The sequence below is a fragment of the Monopterus albus genome, unplaced genomic scaffold, assembly GCF_001952655.1.
Source record: "Monopterus albus unplaced genomic scaffold, M_albus_1.0 scaffold5.1, whole genome shotgun sequence".
In the NCBI taxonomy this organism is placed as follows: Eukaryota; Metazoa; Chordata; class Actinopteri; order Synbranchiformes; family Synbranchidae; genus Monopterus; species Monopterus albus.
In genome coordinates this window covers 4,059,759-4,074,261 of record NW_018127885.1, presented here as the reverse complement: position 1 = coordinate 4,074,261, position 14,503 = coordinate 4,059,759, and the positions used below count along the sequence as shown (strand labels likewise).

Genomic DNA, 14,503 nt, shown 5'->3' with positions numbered 1-14,503 from the left:
ATTATTATAGAGGAAAAACCCAACAAATCCCCCTTGAGCAAGCACTTGGCAACAGCGGGGAGGATAACCTCCGTTTAATGGAAGAAACCTCCGACAGACCTCGGCTCCTGGTGGGCGGTCCTCTGACCCCGACTGGTTGAGGTGAGTGGATAGAGGAGAGACAAAAGGAAAGACAAGCAATGAGACACGACAAACAAACACCTCAGACATCTGTGTGACTGCTAGGTGGCTAGAGTAACTGATCATCAAACTGGTCACAGACTGCTACACTACCCACCAGTGGTGGAAAGCAAGTGAGTACATTTTCTCAAGTACTGTACTTAAGTACAATTATGATGTATCTGTACTTGAGTATTTTTATTTTGTGCTACGTCATACTTTGATTTCACTATATTTTAGAGGCAAATATTGAACTTTTTACTTCACAACATTTATTTTATTACTTTAGTTACTTTTCAGAACAAGATTAATAGCAGATTTACAGTATATATTTACAGTATCTGGTTGAAAATTCACAACCTGGCCAGCAGTATGTCAAGTACCTTACCAGCTGCTTTACAAGCAATTTCCTTGACCCCACACTAATGTGTACTTCAGTATGTAGTGCAAGAGACATACAGTATGTCCATGTTGGTGCACAAACTGCAGGATGCTGCACAAAGCCACAGCTGATACAATATTCAATGTAATAAGCAAAAGTGTGACAATGTAATATAGTGTTTCATATTTGTTAATATTCTCAAAAAGTACAATTATCACAGTATTTTGTACCCTGAGGAAACACGGAACACCAAGTCTCATCTGCAACCCTGTGGACTCTCTGAAATAGCACAGATATTATATTTTTCTAATGTTCTAATATCCCACAACATATCTGCACATTAATAACCTCAACACTTGAACATTCACTATACATCAGTAATGAGCAGTGCATTTCTCTGTGTGTGACCAAGACTGATAAAACTTTGAGGCAGTTACTAACTGTAAGCAGGGAGTGGGTTTGCAGTGACTCATGCAAAAAGATGTGAGAGTCAACAAGCTGGATATCTAGTGAGGGCGAGTTACTGAGGGGAACCATGTGAGGACATAATTACAGTACAACCACAGACCACAGTGACTAGGTCAAACTACTTCCTTGTCATTCAACCTGATTCAGTTGTGCAAACATGAACAGACTTACCAATCATCATCACATCAAATTCTAAAACTTGGTTTTTAAGACACGTGTGAACGCTACTTGATGCCCCAACTTTCACATCAGAAAACAGCAATCCAATAACCTGATGTCTTGACACTAATTTATAACTCTTGAGTCAGAATAATAGTGGAGAAAATATGTCTTGGTACCAGTAACTTGGTAAAAAAAACAAGTCAGCCTTACGGAGGTAGATGGTATGTTTTAAATCACAGAGCTACAGGCAGGTGACAAATTAAAGAAAAATTCTAAATAAACATGAATCTCAGCCAGGATGAGGAAGCCTCCACCTACTGGGTATGAGGGGTCACTGAATGGTTTGATGAATATGAAAATGGTGGGAGTGATGCTATGGCTTCCAGATCGTCACCAGATCTCACCCCAACTGAACACCTATTATAGTCCTTTTCAGACAACCCTGAAATTATCTAGACATTACCCAGAGTCAGTTGGCCCAGACATTAAACCTACTCTACCCCTCTCCTCCCTAGCTCAAAGTCCGTGTAATGTCCAAGTGAAAGTTATTCACACCGAGCTAGTGGGTGTGTTGATGATGTTCTATCACGTGACTGGTGCGAAACCTTAACAACACAGACACCAGATAGTGAAGAAGAATGGTCATTTAAAATGACGAAAATGTCTAACTGGTGATACAAGGAGATTCAGGAACTTCAGTTGTTTAGGGCAGACACCACAAATGTCAGACAAATTCAAGGAACAGCAAATTACAAACCAGGTCGGGATCGCATTCTGCACATTCTACCCTGGAACCACTCCCAGCAGAACCACACTGAGCATTTCCAGGACGTGAGAACAAATCTGACATGGACTATCACCCGTTGTGTGGTACTGTATATGCGTGAAAGGGCAACTCTGGACAATGTCTGGACCTGATGCTGTGTGACATTTGAAAATGACTTGTGTTAGACAGAGTCTCCACCACCATCATAAAAACACCAAATAAGGGAATATCTTTTGGTAGGGTGTCCAGTAGAGTTCAGAGACTGGTAGAATCATTGTCAAGGTGCACTGAAGCTGCTCTGGCAGCATCTGGTAATTTGTCACCCATCTGTAGCTGATGTGGTTTTCAGGTAATAACTAAAAAAAAAAAAACACACAGAATTGACTTATAAAGAGCATTTAGTTGGTTAAACAACCACCAAGCCATCGAACAATAAACAAATAAGTTAGTTCTGTAAAATGCTCTTACTGATCCTGCATGCATATACCTTTTGTGGCTTTTCCTAAATTTTTCCTTGTCAAACCTTCAGAAGGAGGGAGGGAAATGGAGGTAGGGAAGTGAGAAATACACAGCAACAAAGATCCAAAAGAGCAAAAACATTTTATGTAATTTGTGCTGAAGCAGTTTCAAATGCCACAAGAATACAAAATTGGCCTCAAGTTAAGGCACACCAAGGAAAAATACTGCACATTTCAAGACACTTCTCAGCATGAGCTCAATAGTTATACATATTGTTACGTCCGTGGCCCTGACCACCCCCAGCACCTCATCAGCTGGCACGGGCTGTCACAGTAGGTCGCGCCCCCACACAGGTGGGAATGCATTCTAGGCAGCGAGGCACACCTGCTCTCAATTATTGGACTAGTACTTAAGGGGAGCGTTGGTGTGTCCTCGTTGCCAGATGATCTCTTGTAATCCTGCCGGTAACCTGTCTTTGCTCTCACTACTAGGATTCCCTGTGTATGAACTGTTTCTATGTTGGTGGACTTGATTTCAGGTAGTAACGAACTGAATGCTTCTTATTTTTGAAGGGTCACTTCCTGTTTGAACTGTTTTGCTGTGGACTTGTATTAAAGAACAGAGTACCCTCTGCTTGTTGGTTTCAGCCATTTTTGTATCAGCACCATTTGGTGCCTGGACTGTGAACTGTTTCTTCAGGTGACACTCCTCAGGACGAGGAGACCATCTCTTGCTGGGACTTGTGGCATGGCTCTGGAACCCAACTGTCAGCCTTCCTCACACCATCTTACTACCTGCCCTGCCATCTGCTGTGAGCCCGATCCTCACCTTCCACTACGGGAGTACTGCTCACCGGACCAGTGATCTTCTGTGCCAGCTCATACACCTCCCCTGGACTGTGTTCTATGCCTACAGTGCTCACCTGCCTAGTAAATTCTGCTACTCAGGTCCTCAGTACAACTATCAGTATTGCCATTACCTTAGCATCCCTGTTACTCATTCTCCTCCTCTGCTCTTCTTCAGCCAGCTGCGCCTCTCCTACAACCTCGGGTTATATCTGTAGCAGTCCAGTCAACCCAGCACTCCCCACTGCCCTGAGATCGGCTGAAGAGACCGGCTCTGACCGCTTCTCATTTCTGCAGTTATTAAAATACATTTACCTGGTCAAGCCTGAGTCCGAGTCCTGCCTTTTTCTGAGTCCAAACTAGCACATATATATCTCTATATATGGTTCGCTGTAACACATATCAGCAAAGGCTACACTAGAAAATAAAGAATGTCTCTTTTAGTAGCAGTTTATAGAACAATATTACCTGGATGCAATGCTTCTCAGTAATGCTGACACATTCTGGAGAATACACACCATCCATCAAGGCTATGCTGTGCACTTAGCATATTATTTACAAAATAAAGACATTTGCATTTTTGCAGCCTGCACCTAGATCTCCTCTGTATCTTTAGGACACTACCCCAGACACTGTCCATGATTCTGTGAAATATCTAAACCTGCCTGCAAATATTATGGCTTTGAACTATTAAGAACTATGCGAAATTTCAAGGTAGACACATGGACACTGACATCTTGTCTACACTTGCCACACAGCAGGAGTGTTGCTGTGGCACCACCTGTAGGCGACATGGAATAAAAGCTCGCAGCCTCAGTCACAGTTGATATTGTACGGGTACAAAACATTACAAAGCAATGGCAGTTCACGTCAAATTGACAGCCACACCTACTAGAATTTGGTGACCAATTAATGAAAACAGCAAGGCACAACAATATAACTTTTCTAGGGGCCATCATTTAACTATGTTTTGTAAAACATTTGGTGCAAGGTTGAACTATTTGTACCATAGTGACGGTTTGTTAATCTAGTAATTCAAGTGAGCAGCCAAGTACGCACTACCATGCATATACCACTGCAGAATGGTTTGTAGTTATAAAATCTATAATCACTAGGCTAACTTCATAATGAAAAAAAACTACTCTTGACATGATTGTACAACAGACAGACACAAAGATATTTCAAAACAGTATGTTTCTGTGATAGTATACATAACTTACTGCATATTTGCATTTTAAATACCATACATTGTGTATTAAGTATAAATTTAATATACGCTTATGACAACTTTATTTCTTGAAAAGTATGAATGTGTTAGAGTGAAGCATACTTACTGTTTAATACAATCTGGTATGGACACATATTCCATGGGAACCAGTTCTGCCAGGTTTGACAAGCTGTACACATACTTGATTTTCTGACTAAATTTGGAGCTGTGAAAAGAAGAAAAATGTCAGACTCGAAACATTACCCAAAAGATCTTGATGTTAAACATAACAGTCACCTTATGAAAGGTTTTGTGAGTGCCAGAAGGGTGCGAATAAACCAAGAAGGATGGACGATTATCAGAGACTTCAAGTTCTTCCTTAACCTGTACAGAAAAAATAGTGGCATGATCAACAATTTAATCACACCACACATACTGTACTATAGGATTATGCCTCTTCTTAGCATTTGGGTTCATACAATGGAAAACCACATAAAAAAAACAACAACACTAGTTGTTTTTAGTGCCGTGACCATTCAGACTCACCTCCTATCAATCTGCTGATAGCACTTTCTGAGCCAGCCAACAGTTGGCATCTTTTTCCGAGAGGTCGCTCCATTCAGATACACAATCATATAGTTCTCCGCGACCAAAAGCTCCAGTGTGCCAATGACGTACCTGTGAGTAGAAAATGCCTTTAGAGATGCCTAGAAAATGTTTGCTCACAAGGCCAAAGGAATTCAAACAAATACTCACTTGAATAAATTGTCCATGATGTATCTGTAATTTGGTTGATTGCTCTCAGGCATAAAACACACAGCAAACACAATTATGGCATTCAAACCATCTCCATAGTAACCTGCAGTGATAAATTAAGTATCAGGAATTGATTTTCTCAACACTGTATTATCATACTTTTTGCTTATAGCTTTTAACTTTAAGTTCATGTCAAACAGCTTATTCATCCTGTTAATTAAAAACAATATAGATATACTTAAAATGCCTGTATTTTTGTGTGTGTGGAATGCCACTGACCTCCATGGCTGATAACCCTCTTGTAAGGTTCAATGGCCTTCATGTCCACTCTGTGTTCCTGGTCTCCAATACGAAACACCCTCCAGCGGCGACCCTCCTCCCTCTCCTCCGAGGCCGAGTACTCCTGAACCGACCGTACACCTTTCTGTAGTAGCTCTGTGCTTTTCGGCTTCGGGAGATCATCTAAAGGCGAAGAGGCATTTTAAAACCACAGCTGCTGGATGTGACAGGTGCCTAATTTTATCAAATCAGATCTACTTTGATTAAATAATTTATAAAATGTCCGCATCAATTATTCACCATTTATGTTATTTTCCAATCACATGCTTTATTTTTTGCCGTCTTACATTTTTTGCTTGGAATCAGCACCAACAATCACATCTCAACTTCTGTGTCTCCTGTTCCCTTACAGTGTTAAGCGTTTTTCTTGGGGGGGAATCTCACATTTCCTGGGGGAGGCGATTATACTGTACTGTGGAAGTCTTTCGTGTATAATGAACAGAATTAAATGCATCAATCAAACATTCACAGCATCACATTGCTGCTGAAATACTGGAAGAATTCTGCACATCTGTTGTAGGATGTATGTGCACAATGTCTAATTCTGCACATCATGCAATTATCAAGCAAAGTCTTTAAATGATCATGTATGTATGTCAAGCATGCAAAAAAGGAGAACTGAAAATAAGGGAATAGTGCAACCGAAATCACACCGACATACATTTTGAAAATCTTTCTAAGAGAGGCCCGTTTCTGATAACAGCACCTTTACAGAGGTTTTTAAACCACTTTTGCTACTGACTGATTCAAACACACAACACATTCAGGTAAAGATAAAAATAACGTGCATAAAAACTATTGAAAACAAAAAGGTATGAAAGATGAAACACCCCATGATTTGTTTAAACAACTGAAGATGGAACATAATCTGGACAGAAAGGTTTGATTTGACTCATGGCTTGCAGAAAAAAAAAAAACAGGGGCTGTCCAAGAGACCTTACCACAAGGAAGAGAGAAACCTGTTGCTGGCCTGAAGCCTGTTTCCAGGCAGAGAGTGGAAACAATTCTTCCAAGTGAAAAAGAGGAAGGCAGCAGTGTGGAAACACAAGAACAACAAAGCTTATTTCAACTACACTTTACCCAAACCTGGAAAATAAAAGAGGAAAGTAACAATGGATCTGAAAACCAGGAAATGAAAGACTAATTTGATACCACACTGGCTTGTAACAAACAAGCCAGTGAATAAATCCAAGAAGAATAAAATAAATGACACCACTTCTGGAAGTCCACTTTGAAAGTACTTTTCCAGCCCCACTTAATCAAGTCCATCTAAGTGAACAGTAGGTATTAGCAAGACAAACCAGAACAAAACAGGGTTCAACGATGCTATAAAAATATTAAAACCTTTACCACAGATGCTGCATGATATAATGATATGAGTCGCTCACCTTCCCATTCAAACTCGTTGCTGTTGTCCGAGGGCGTGTCAATGTCATCGAGGTCCAGCTCTGTACTGTCATCCAGCTCCTCAGAGAGAAGAGAACCTTCACTGCGGTCAAGCGTAAGACTGATGTCCGGAGCTGCAAGCTTTTTCTTTGCCTTCTTGTCATGGTTAATGGCATAGCCTTTGGTAGATAAAAAAAAATTAGTCACTATACTCTTTGGAATAAAAACTAACAAGATACATTCAGATTTTTTAAGTCTATTATAACAAAACACTCACATACAGAGCAGAGATCTTTTCCTAGTGTGCTTCAAATGTTTCATACATTTACTAAATAATTTGCTCTTTGTGCTACACTCCCTGGAATGCAGATATGTAAGTAAAGAAAACACTGAGAGGATTTGGCTCTAAAAGGATTATTCTGAAAGATGCCCTTTTTATTTGACTAAATCTGACTGCTGAGGCCTAATATTAGTTTCAGCTGCACTTCGGAATACATTTTTGCATAAACAAGAAAGAACATGAATGATTACAGCGACCAATACCTCGCTTATCTTAAATATGGGTATGCGAGTTTTAAGATAGACTTGAAAATCTAAACATGTCCCTAATATTCTCCTGGGTCTCTCTAGCAAAGCACTGTGTACTATTCTGTTTTCATTACCAGTGTCTCTCTGTTCAGAAGTCCCAGCAAAAAGCTCATCTTCAAGCTCTTCTTCCTCTGGCAGGGGCCTAAAAATCAAACAGGAGAGGACTTGCCTTTAGTAAGTCTACAGGTCATGTGACTTTCAAACCACAGACCTGATACAAAGCTGTGAACCATGATTTACGACATTCTGAGGGATTGATACAACACCCTGGAAAGTCCTCATCCTGCCACTCTTCTTTAAGTTCAACTCCCTCCATTCTTAGGCGGGCTTCTGTTGTGGCGACTGACTCTTGACGCTCCAGGCTGGGAAAGAAAAACAAAAAGGTTATGCCAACTTTTATGTTTAATCTCTAACTGCTAAAAGGCCCTCTTGATCTATGAACACACTGAGATCAAGAGCAGGGTTGGCAAAAATGACCCATAACAAACAAAATACAAACACATAACTGTTAATCTGTCAACAATTGCCTGTGACTGGTACAGTCCTCAAAGGATTATGGGAGTTCTATTGATCTGCCCTGAGTCAAAGGACATTTTTGTTCTTAATACCTCGGCAACACAAACCTTTATGGCGTTCCTGGATGGACACTGACAATGTTGGAATATTAAAAGATACTAGGCACAGTTAACTAAAGCTGCACAAAAGCACACAATAATGAACTCTGCATCTATTTATCTTTATATTAAAAATGCTGCACAATACTGGAGAAAGATCCAAATGAGATGAGAAGGTTTTTTTTTCCTGATTTTACGGAGCTGATGAACAAAAATTCTAAAGCAAAAACAAAAGCAGAAAATTTCGTTCTTAAAGCTCTCTCATCCTACAATTTATTTAGACCTTACAGAAGTGCAAGGTTTACTTCCCTGTGATCTAGCTAATCTAATTCTTCTAAATTCACTACTTTAATCTGATTCACCTATAGATGAGTAACAATAGTTGTTTTAACAGTCATTGGTAAAGAGAATACAGATTAAAAATTGAAAGTTTGGCCATATAAAGCGGCTCATTTCATTGGCAGCCTGTATCAGTTAACACCCAAAATCAATTGTGTTATGTAAGATTTTACTCACACTGCGCATGACATGACAGATGACCATGTTCAGTAGAATTTTTATTTTAAAAGGTCACATTTTTTCCAAGAAGGACTTCATGTGAAAAAGCACTAGGTTAAAATGGGAGGAGGGGGCGCTGGGTTTTTTAGAGAGCAGTATGTGGTATTTAACAACCACAGGTAACATGGGCATATTGCTTTTTCTCAACAAACCAAATACTTTCATATGAGAAGAAAACCACAGGAGCAACCTTTGTTGTATCAGCTACTCAACAGATGCTTTGTGTTGCAGTGCTATAATCCCTCCATGTTCATCAGGTCTCCTCAAGAGTTTAGGCTTGCAACTGGCCACATAATAAGATCACTTGCTTCTTGAAAAGCATACAAGCTTGTGCTAAGGGGCTTAGCTTATAAACCATAAAGCTACTCACTAATGCTGATCATGGTAGTAACTCTGCCGTACAGAGCTTCCTTTGAGGCGTTACTTGCAAACCTGACTGTATTAGTGGTCCCAGAGAAAAACACTCTGCACATTTGGTTCTCAATGTTTCATAGCATATCAGTTCAGCTGTTTGCTCATGTACAACACTTACACTGCATTTGAAATCCAAATGAAAGACATAAAGGAGAAACGAGAGTGTGGCCTCCCGGAAAAGGACCCTTTCAAATACTGATCACCAGAGCGGGCTTTTTCAGATAACATAATGAAATGTCATCTTCACGCGGTAAATCATACTGTATTTGTGAATTGGTGTTGCTCTCCAGGTGTTACACTTTTTATATAGTGATGTCTAGTGTAACAACCGTGCACCTACAGTGATGTATAATTGTACCAAACAACCCATTCTTATTTGCCAGTACAGACAAAGAATGATTAGTCATCTTCTAAGTAAGCTGGATAAAGTCAGTCATGCAATGCTCCACCTATGTGACATTGCTGATATGCCAACAGATGTTGCCTTCAGAGGTTTGAAACAATGACAAAGGTCAGAGAGATTGCAGTCTATTTACTAGTCCTGCAATATAATACATCTCTATTATAGCAGAGTAATGTTTTGGCAGAGAAATTATGATTTAACTTATTGGTATTTTCTCATCTGTAGCATGATTCTAGTAGGTTGTCTGCGGCTGGACAAGATAACAGGAGATTGTACATGTATTCCTGTAATGAAGACCTATGTTCAGGAAGTAAGTGTCCTCCCAGCCTCAGCTTGCAGCTTTCCAGAGTGAAATTACAGGGACATCAAAAAGCCTAGAAAGGATATGCTGTCCTCTTTTGCTATTATGGCCCTTTATAGGCTAAGCATTAAGTTCAAAAACATGTCTGTAAATTTGCTGAAAAGTCTTTAAGTGCCTGTGTGGGGTCCAGTTAGCATTCCGACACCACTGATAAGTTAACTTTTTCCCATATAAGAAGCTCTTCACTTCAAGAACTAAGAAATTAGCTCTGTTAAAGACAATAGCGAATAACTGCCGACATGTAGGCCATGCATGAAAATGCACACACAGACCTTCCACTTGGTTCTGATGGTGAGCGTGGCTGGTGCAGGCTCACTGGGGTAGAGATTTGTGCTCCAGGCAGCTGCTGTTGCTGCTCATTGTCCGGGGTTGTCTTTTCCTGTGGCATGCCTCTTGTTTTGGTTAAACTTTCTTGAAGTGCCTCTTCGTCATTTTCAACTTTAGAAGCTGTTCTATGTTGGGATTTGTCTAGTGTTAATTCCTCCTCGTCACCTTTTCCTGACACTCCAGAAGACGAGGGAATAGATATCTTTCTGTTCCTCAGCTCCTCGTGAGCCCTCCTGGGTGTGACAAAATCTGGACTTCTGTTATTCACATTCATATCACTCACACCCTTCACCGCCGCTTCGCTCTCGACCTCATCCGATGCCATCAGTTTCTCCTGTCGCCCTCGCGTTAGATCGGATCAGAGTCCGACAAGGAAACGTTTAAAATACCCGTTTGCTAACTTAGCTATCACTCAAACAGCTCAATTGGAGCTGTTCAACCCCTTTAGAGGTTTGTGGCTAGCGTGCTAGCTCTTGTCCACTAGCCGGGAGGACTGTTGTTGTTGACAGCTAGCTATGCCAGCTATCAACATATCATATGAACCTAACAATATTAAATATAACACAAGGTGCCTAGTCAACCTTTCTAAATGCGTCACAGTGTAAACCCGGGAGTCCAAAAAGTGTGCTAGCTTTGCATAAGCTGCGGTGCGCACTGATCCTGCTTCTCAGTTTCCTTCCTTCCTTCCTTCCTTCCTCCAAGTCAGAATGCTCTCCTGCGAACTGTACGCGTTAGTCACATTAGCGAAGCTAATTAACTCAGCAAGCAAAAGAGAAGCTAATGTTGGTCATTTCACGCCGGCAGTAATCCATAAAATCAATTGCCAACTACGTCACAACTTTAGAACAACCGTTTCATGATTGTAACAAAATGTAAAGTATGTATCCTGTGCGTTTACCAAACCGGTTCTTCCGCTATCAATCTCTACAAAGTAACAGCAGACAACAGTTGCTTGCTAACGGGCACTTTTCCAGCTAGCGGGTAGCCGGCGTTCTGTGGAGTTGCCAGTTGCGCTTCCTACAAGCTCGTATCTCAACTCGCTTCCTCTCTCTCAAGCATAAAGCAAACAAAATTACAGTGCATTGCTATTTTGGCGCATCATTTCACCACTGTAATGCCTCATTTTGCGCTGCAAAATGTTCTGTATGCCAAAATTGCACTTCTTTCCAATAGCTCATGTAGAAACGATAAAAATTGATGCCACTGCCTTCCAGCTGTTTAAAAAGATATACGATTACAATCTGAGGCTTCTATTTTGATTGATATGATTCTAATGTTACACACGGCTATGTAGGAAAAATAGCAAACCTGGCATCCCTGTCGGGTTTGGTTGTTCCGTTACTGTTCGAGCAAGTTTTCACTGCCCCCTGCCGGCAGGGGGACTATATAGGATTTTAACTTTGTCTTATCTCTGCACCAGCTTTGTATTCAAATGAGATTTTCAACCTGTGGGCGTTAAGGGCATTAATAGTTTTTCTTTAAAAGTCCAATTGTCATTTTTAATTTGTAAACATTTTTCCATACATAAATATTAGCAATATCTATTATCAGTTGTGGGCTCCTTTGTGCAAATAGTAGTTGTTATATTACAGTGGCGGAGAGTAACAGTACATTTACTCAAGTAGCTAATTAAGTACATTTTACTTGAATATAGGTATTGGAATATTTTCATTTTGTGCAATTTTACACCTCTAGTTAACTTTATTTCACCCTGACTAGTTACAGTATTAACATACAACTTCAATTTAATGACTCTGTATGAATAATGTAAAATTAAAAATTAAGCTGGTGTCCCATACCTTAATCACTTTGGTTAGATTTTTCTTTATTTCTGAAAGAGATCAATAAGGACGTGTCCTCCAGTTTTTCCAGTGAAGGGCTTTGCTCTGATATAGCATTTATTAATGCAGGACAATATTGTCTTAGTGCTGCACATGTAACATCAGTGTCAAATCAATACCACTAGGTGGAGACAGATACTAACTTAAACACCACAGTCAGAGGCTTCTTGACTGATAAAAAAGAACTGCTCTACACAACAAACTGGACCAAAGTCTGAGATGGAATGAGGAGCATTTTGCAATGTGTAATTATAATTACAAAACAAAGTTTTTAACTTACATTCCCAGAGGGAACCCTTATTTATCTGAATTTAGCAAATGACATGTTGTCGCGTGTTCTTTATAAGTTAGGATATTCTCAAATTCATTAATTGAATCACTTTTATTGGCCAAGTATGTTACACACACATGGAATTTGTCTCCGGTACAGAACCAAGGTAGCCATCTGTGGTGCAAACTCTCTCTCACACACACACTGATGGTCGTGCTGCTCTGGCCATCAAGAGCAACTTGGAATTCAGTGTCTTGGCCAGCTACAACATGTAGACTGGGGAGAACAGGAATCGAACTGCCGACCTTCCAGTTAGGAGACATCTACTCTACCCCCTCTTGTCAGGTGTTGTCTTGTCAATAAACATTTCAGGAGGGAAGAAGGCATGTCACTCTCTTTAGTTTTAAGAGCTTTCAGCTACATTCACATTCAATCTAAAGGAAGTCAAATGCAACAAATGCACTGCAATGTTTCCTCTGGGTTTAGCTATAACTGCTGTTTTACTACCGACCTTATGGTAGAAAAGAAAAGACAGCAATAGATCTAATATAATGACGCCACCTGGTTAATACCTCCTGTGTGCGCAGCAGCTCATTCAGTGTAATGTCTAATTAACACATTGCTATTTACTCTGTTGGATCATTAGGCCTCATCACAAAAAGATAATCCAGTCAAATTGAGAGCTTATGCTTTCCTTCTATCTTCCACCATGGTGATATTTGCTAATGACTCATGTTGCAATTATCTAACAAATTAAGCAAATGTGGCTTGTTTAGCCGAGACAAATTTGTTGGGTTAGGGTGTAAGACTTAAAGAATGTAACACAGACAGAGGAAATATATCCTAAATATTTCTAAGAAAATATTAAAGGCACAATGCTGATTTTTTTTAAAAGTTTTGTATAACAGTGGAAACTTCATCATTTGATTAGAATCCTTTTGATTAGAAGGATTTCTGAATTTTTAAATTAGAATAAAGTGTCAGTTAGTCTAGTCGTGAAATATTTTAATGTTTATGTTTCATTCATGCTGATCAGTGCTGTTAATTCCCTTAAAAGACAATCAAGTGCAACTGAGCAGCTGTTGTTACTCTTATAGGTCCACTGTAGCCTTGCAGCTGGTTTAAACAATAAATTTTGAAATGATGTTCTCTCTTTTTCTCTTCAGTTCATCCTTTTAAAAGTAATACAAGAAGTCCAGATCTCAGTGAAGATGTTGCAGCAGACCCCTCCTTTCATCCTGAACATTAGTATCAGACGTGGAGGCTGAAACCTATTTGTGAAGCAGAAAATCATTTGGAAGGTTCTCCAACCAATTTCCTTGAGTCGGGGAGCAGGAAGTATTTAGGCTACTTGAAGTATATCACTAATGAGAAAAGACAAAAAGGATTCATGTGCATGTTTTATGCAATCTCTTTCTGGGAGTAGATGAATAATTATTTATGATTGCAAAGCCTAAAAGGGAGGTGAGAAGATTGCAACTGCAAAGAGACTGGTAAAAAATTTAAGGAGGATATTGAATGAATATTTAAGGAAAGATGAAATATTTAATGGAAACAAATGAGCAAACCATTTAAAGTGGCATGATAAATAGTAGTGATTGCCATTAAAATGGCCTGATTCATACTCATAATGGTGTGAACTGCGGACTCCAGTGATTGTTTTCAACATACCAGTCATTATATGAGGATGTTGTGTTTGTAACCCAAGGGTAACCTCAAAGCTAAGCAATTTTAGCCTTCACTGTAGTTTGTATCAATGCCACAAGGCTGAAACAATTCATGTTTTATTAACATTTTTAAAACATAAATATTGTGAATATTCACGCAATTAATTTTTCAAGAAATATTCTACATTAATTTTTATAATAACATCAGAGTTTCCATCGGCCACTCTCATCTACAGTTCATTTTTGATTTTTGCAGCATCAAAAATAAAAATATGTGGAGTTTATCCAGCACACATTCATTTGTTTTCCGAATGTGAAAATAATTAAATCAGCAAACAAATAATTATTCAAGTCAATGAGAACAATTATCTCAAAAATGCCTCTGAGACTTGATTGTGCATACTGAATTGATTAATTATCCTGCTAAAGATAATTGAGTGGAACTAGGTCTTTGACTGCTTACTCTCAACATACTCTTGCATCTGTTTTGATCTCAAGAAGATTATTATCTCCACCATCTTATGCAGTAT

General features: G+C 39.4%; 1 protein-coding gene across 1 annotated transcript; it reads right to left on the bottom strand.

Moving 5' to 3' along the window:
- Nucleotides 1-429: 429 nt before the first annotated feature.
- bnip2 (BCL2 interacting protein 2) lies at nt 430-11,454 on the bottom strand. Its single transcript, XM_020612272.1, has 10 exons — nt 10,140-11,454; nt 7,784-7,879; nt 7,592-7,659; nt 6,932-7,108; nt 5,484-5,666; nt 5,205-5,307; nt 4,995-5,126; nt 4,746-4,832; nt 4,576-4,674; nt 430-3,532 (listed from the first exon to the last, which is right to left on the bottom strand). The coding sequence occupies exons 1-10, from the start codon at nt 10,517-10,519 to the stop codon at nt 3,448-3,450; spliced, it is 1,410 nt and encodes a 469-aa protein (XP_020467928.1). The 5' UTR covers nt 10,520-11,454; the 3' UTR covers nt 430-3,447.
- Between the last annotated feature and the right edge of the window lie 3,049 nt (nt 11,455-14,503).

What these genes read in the sequence shown, in the direction of transcription:
- bnip2 (XM_020612272.1), bottom strand. Translation starts at nt 10,519, where the DNA reads ATGGCATCGGATGAGGTCGAGAGCGAAGCGGCGGTGAAGGGTGTGAGT. An exon ending in ATCATGGACAATTTATTCAA is followed by an intron (nt 5,127 to 5,204) that starts GTGAGTATTTGT and finishes TTCTACTCACAG; the next exon opens with GTACGTCATTGGCACACTGG. An exon ending in TATCAGCAGATTGATAGGAG is followed by an intron (nt 4,833 to 4,994) that starts GTGAGTCTGAAT and finishes TTTTCTGTACAG; the next exon opens with GTTAAGGAAGAACTTGAAGT.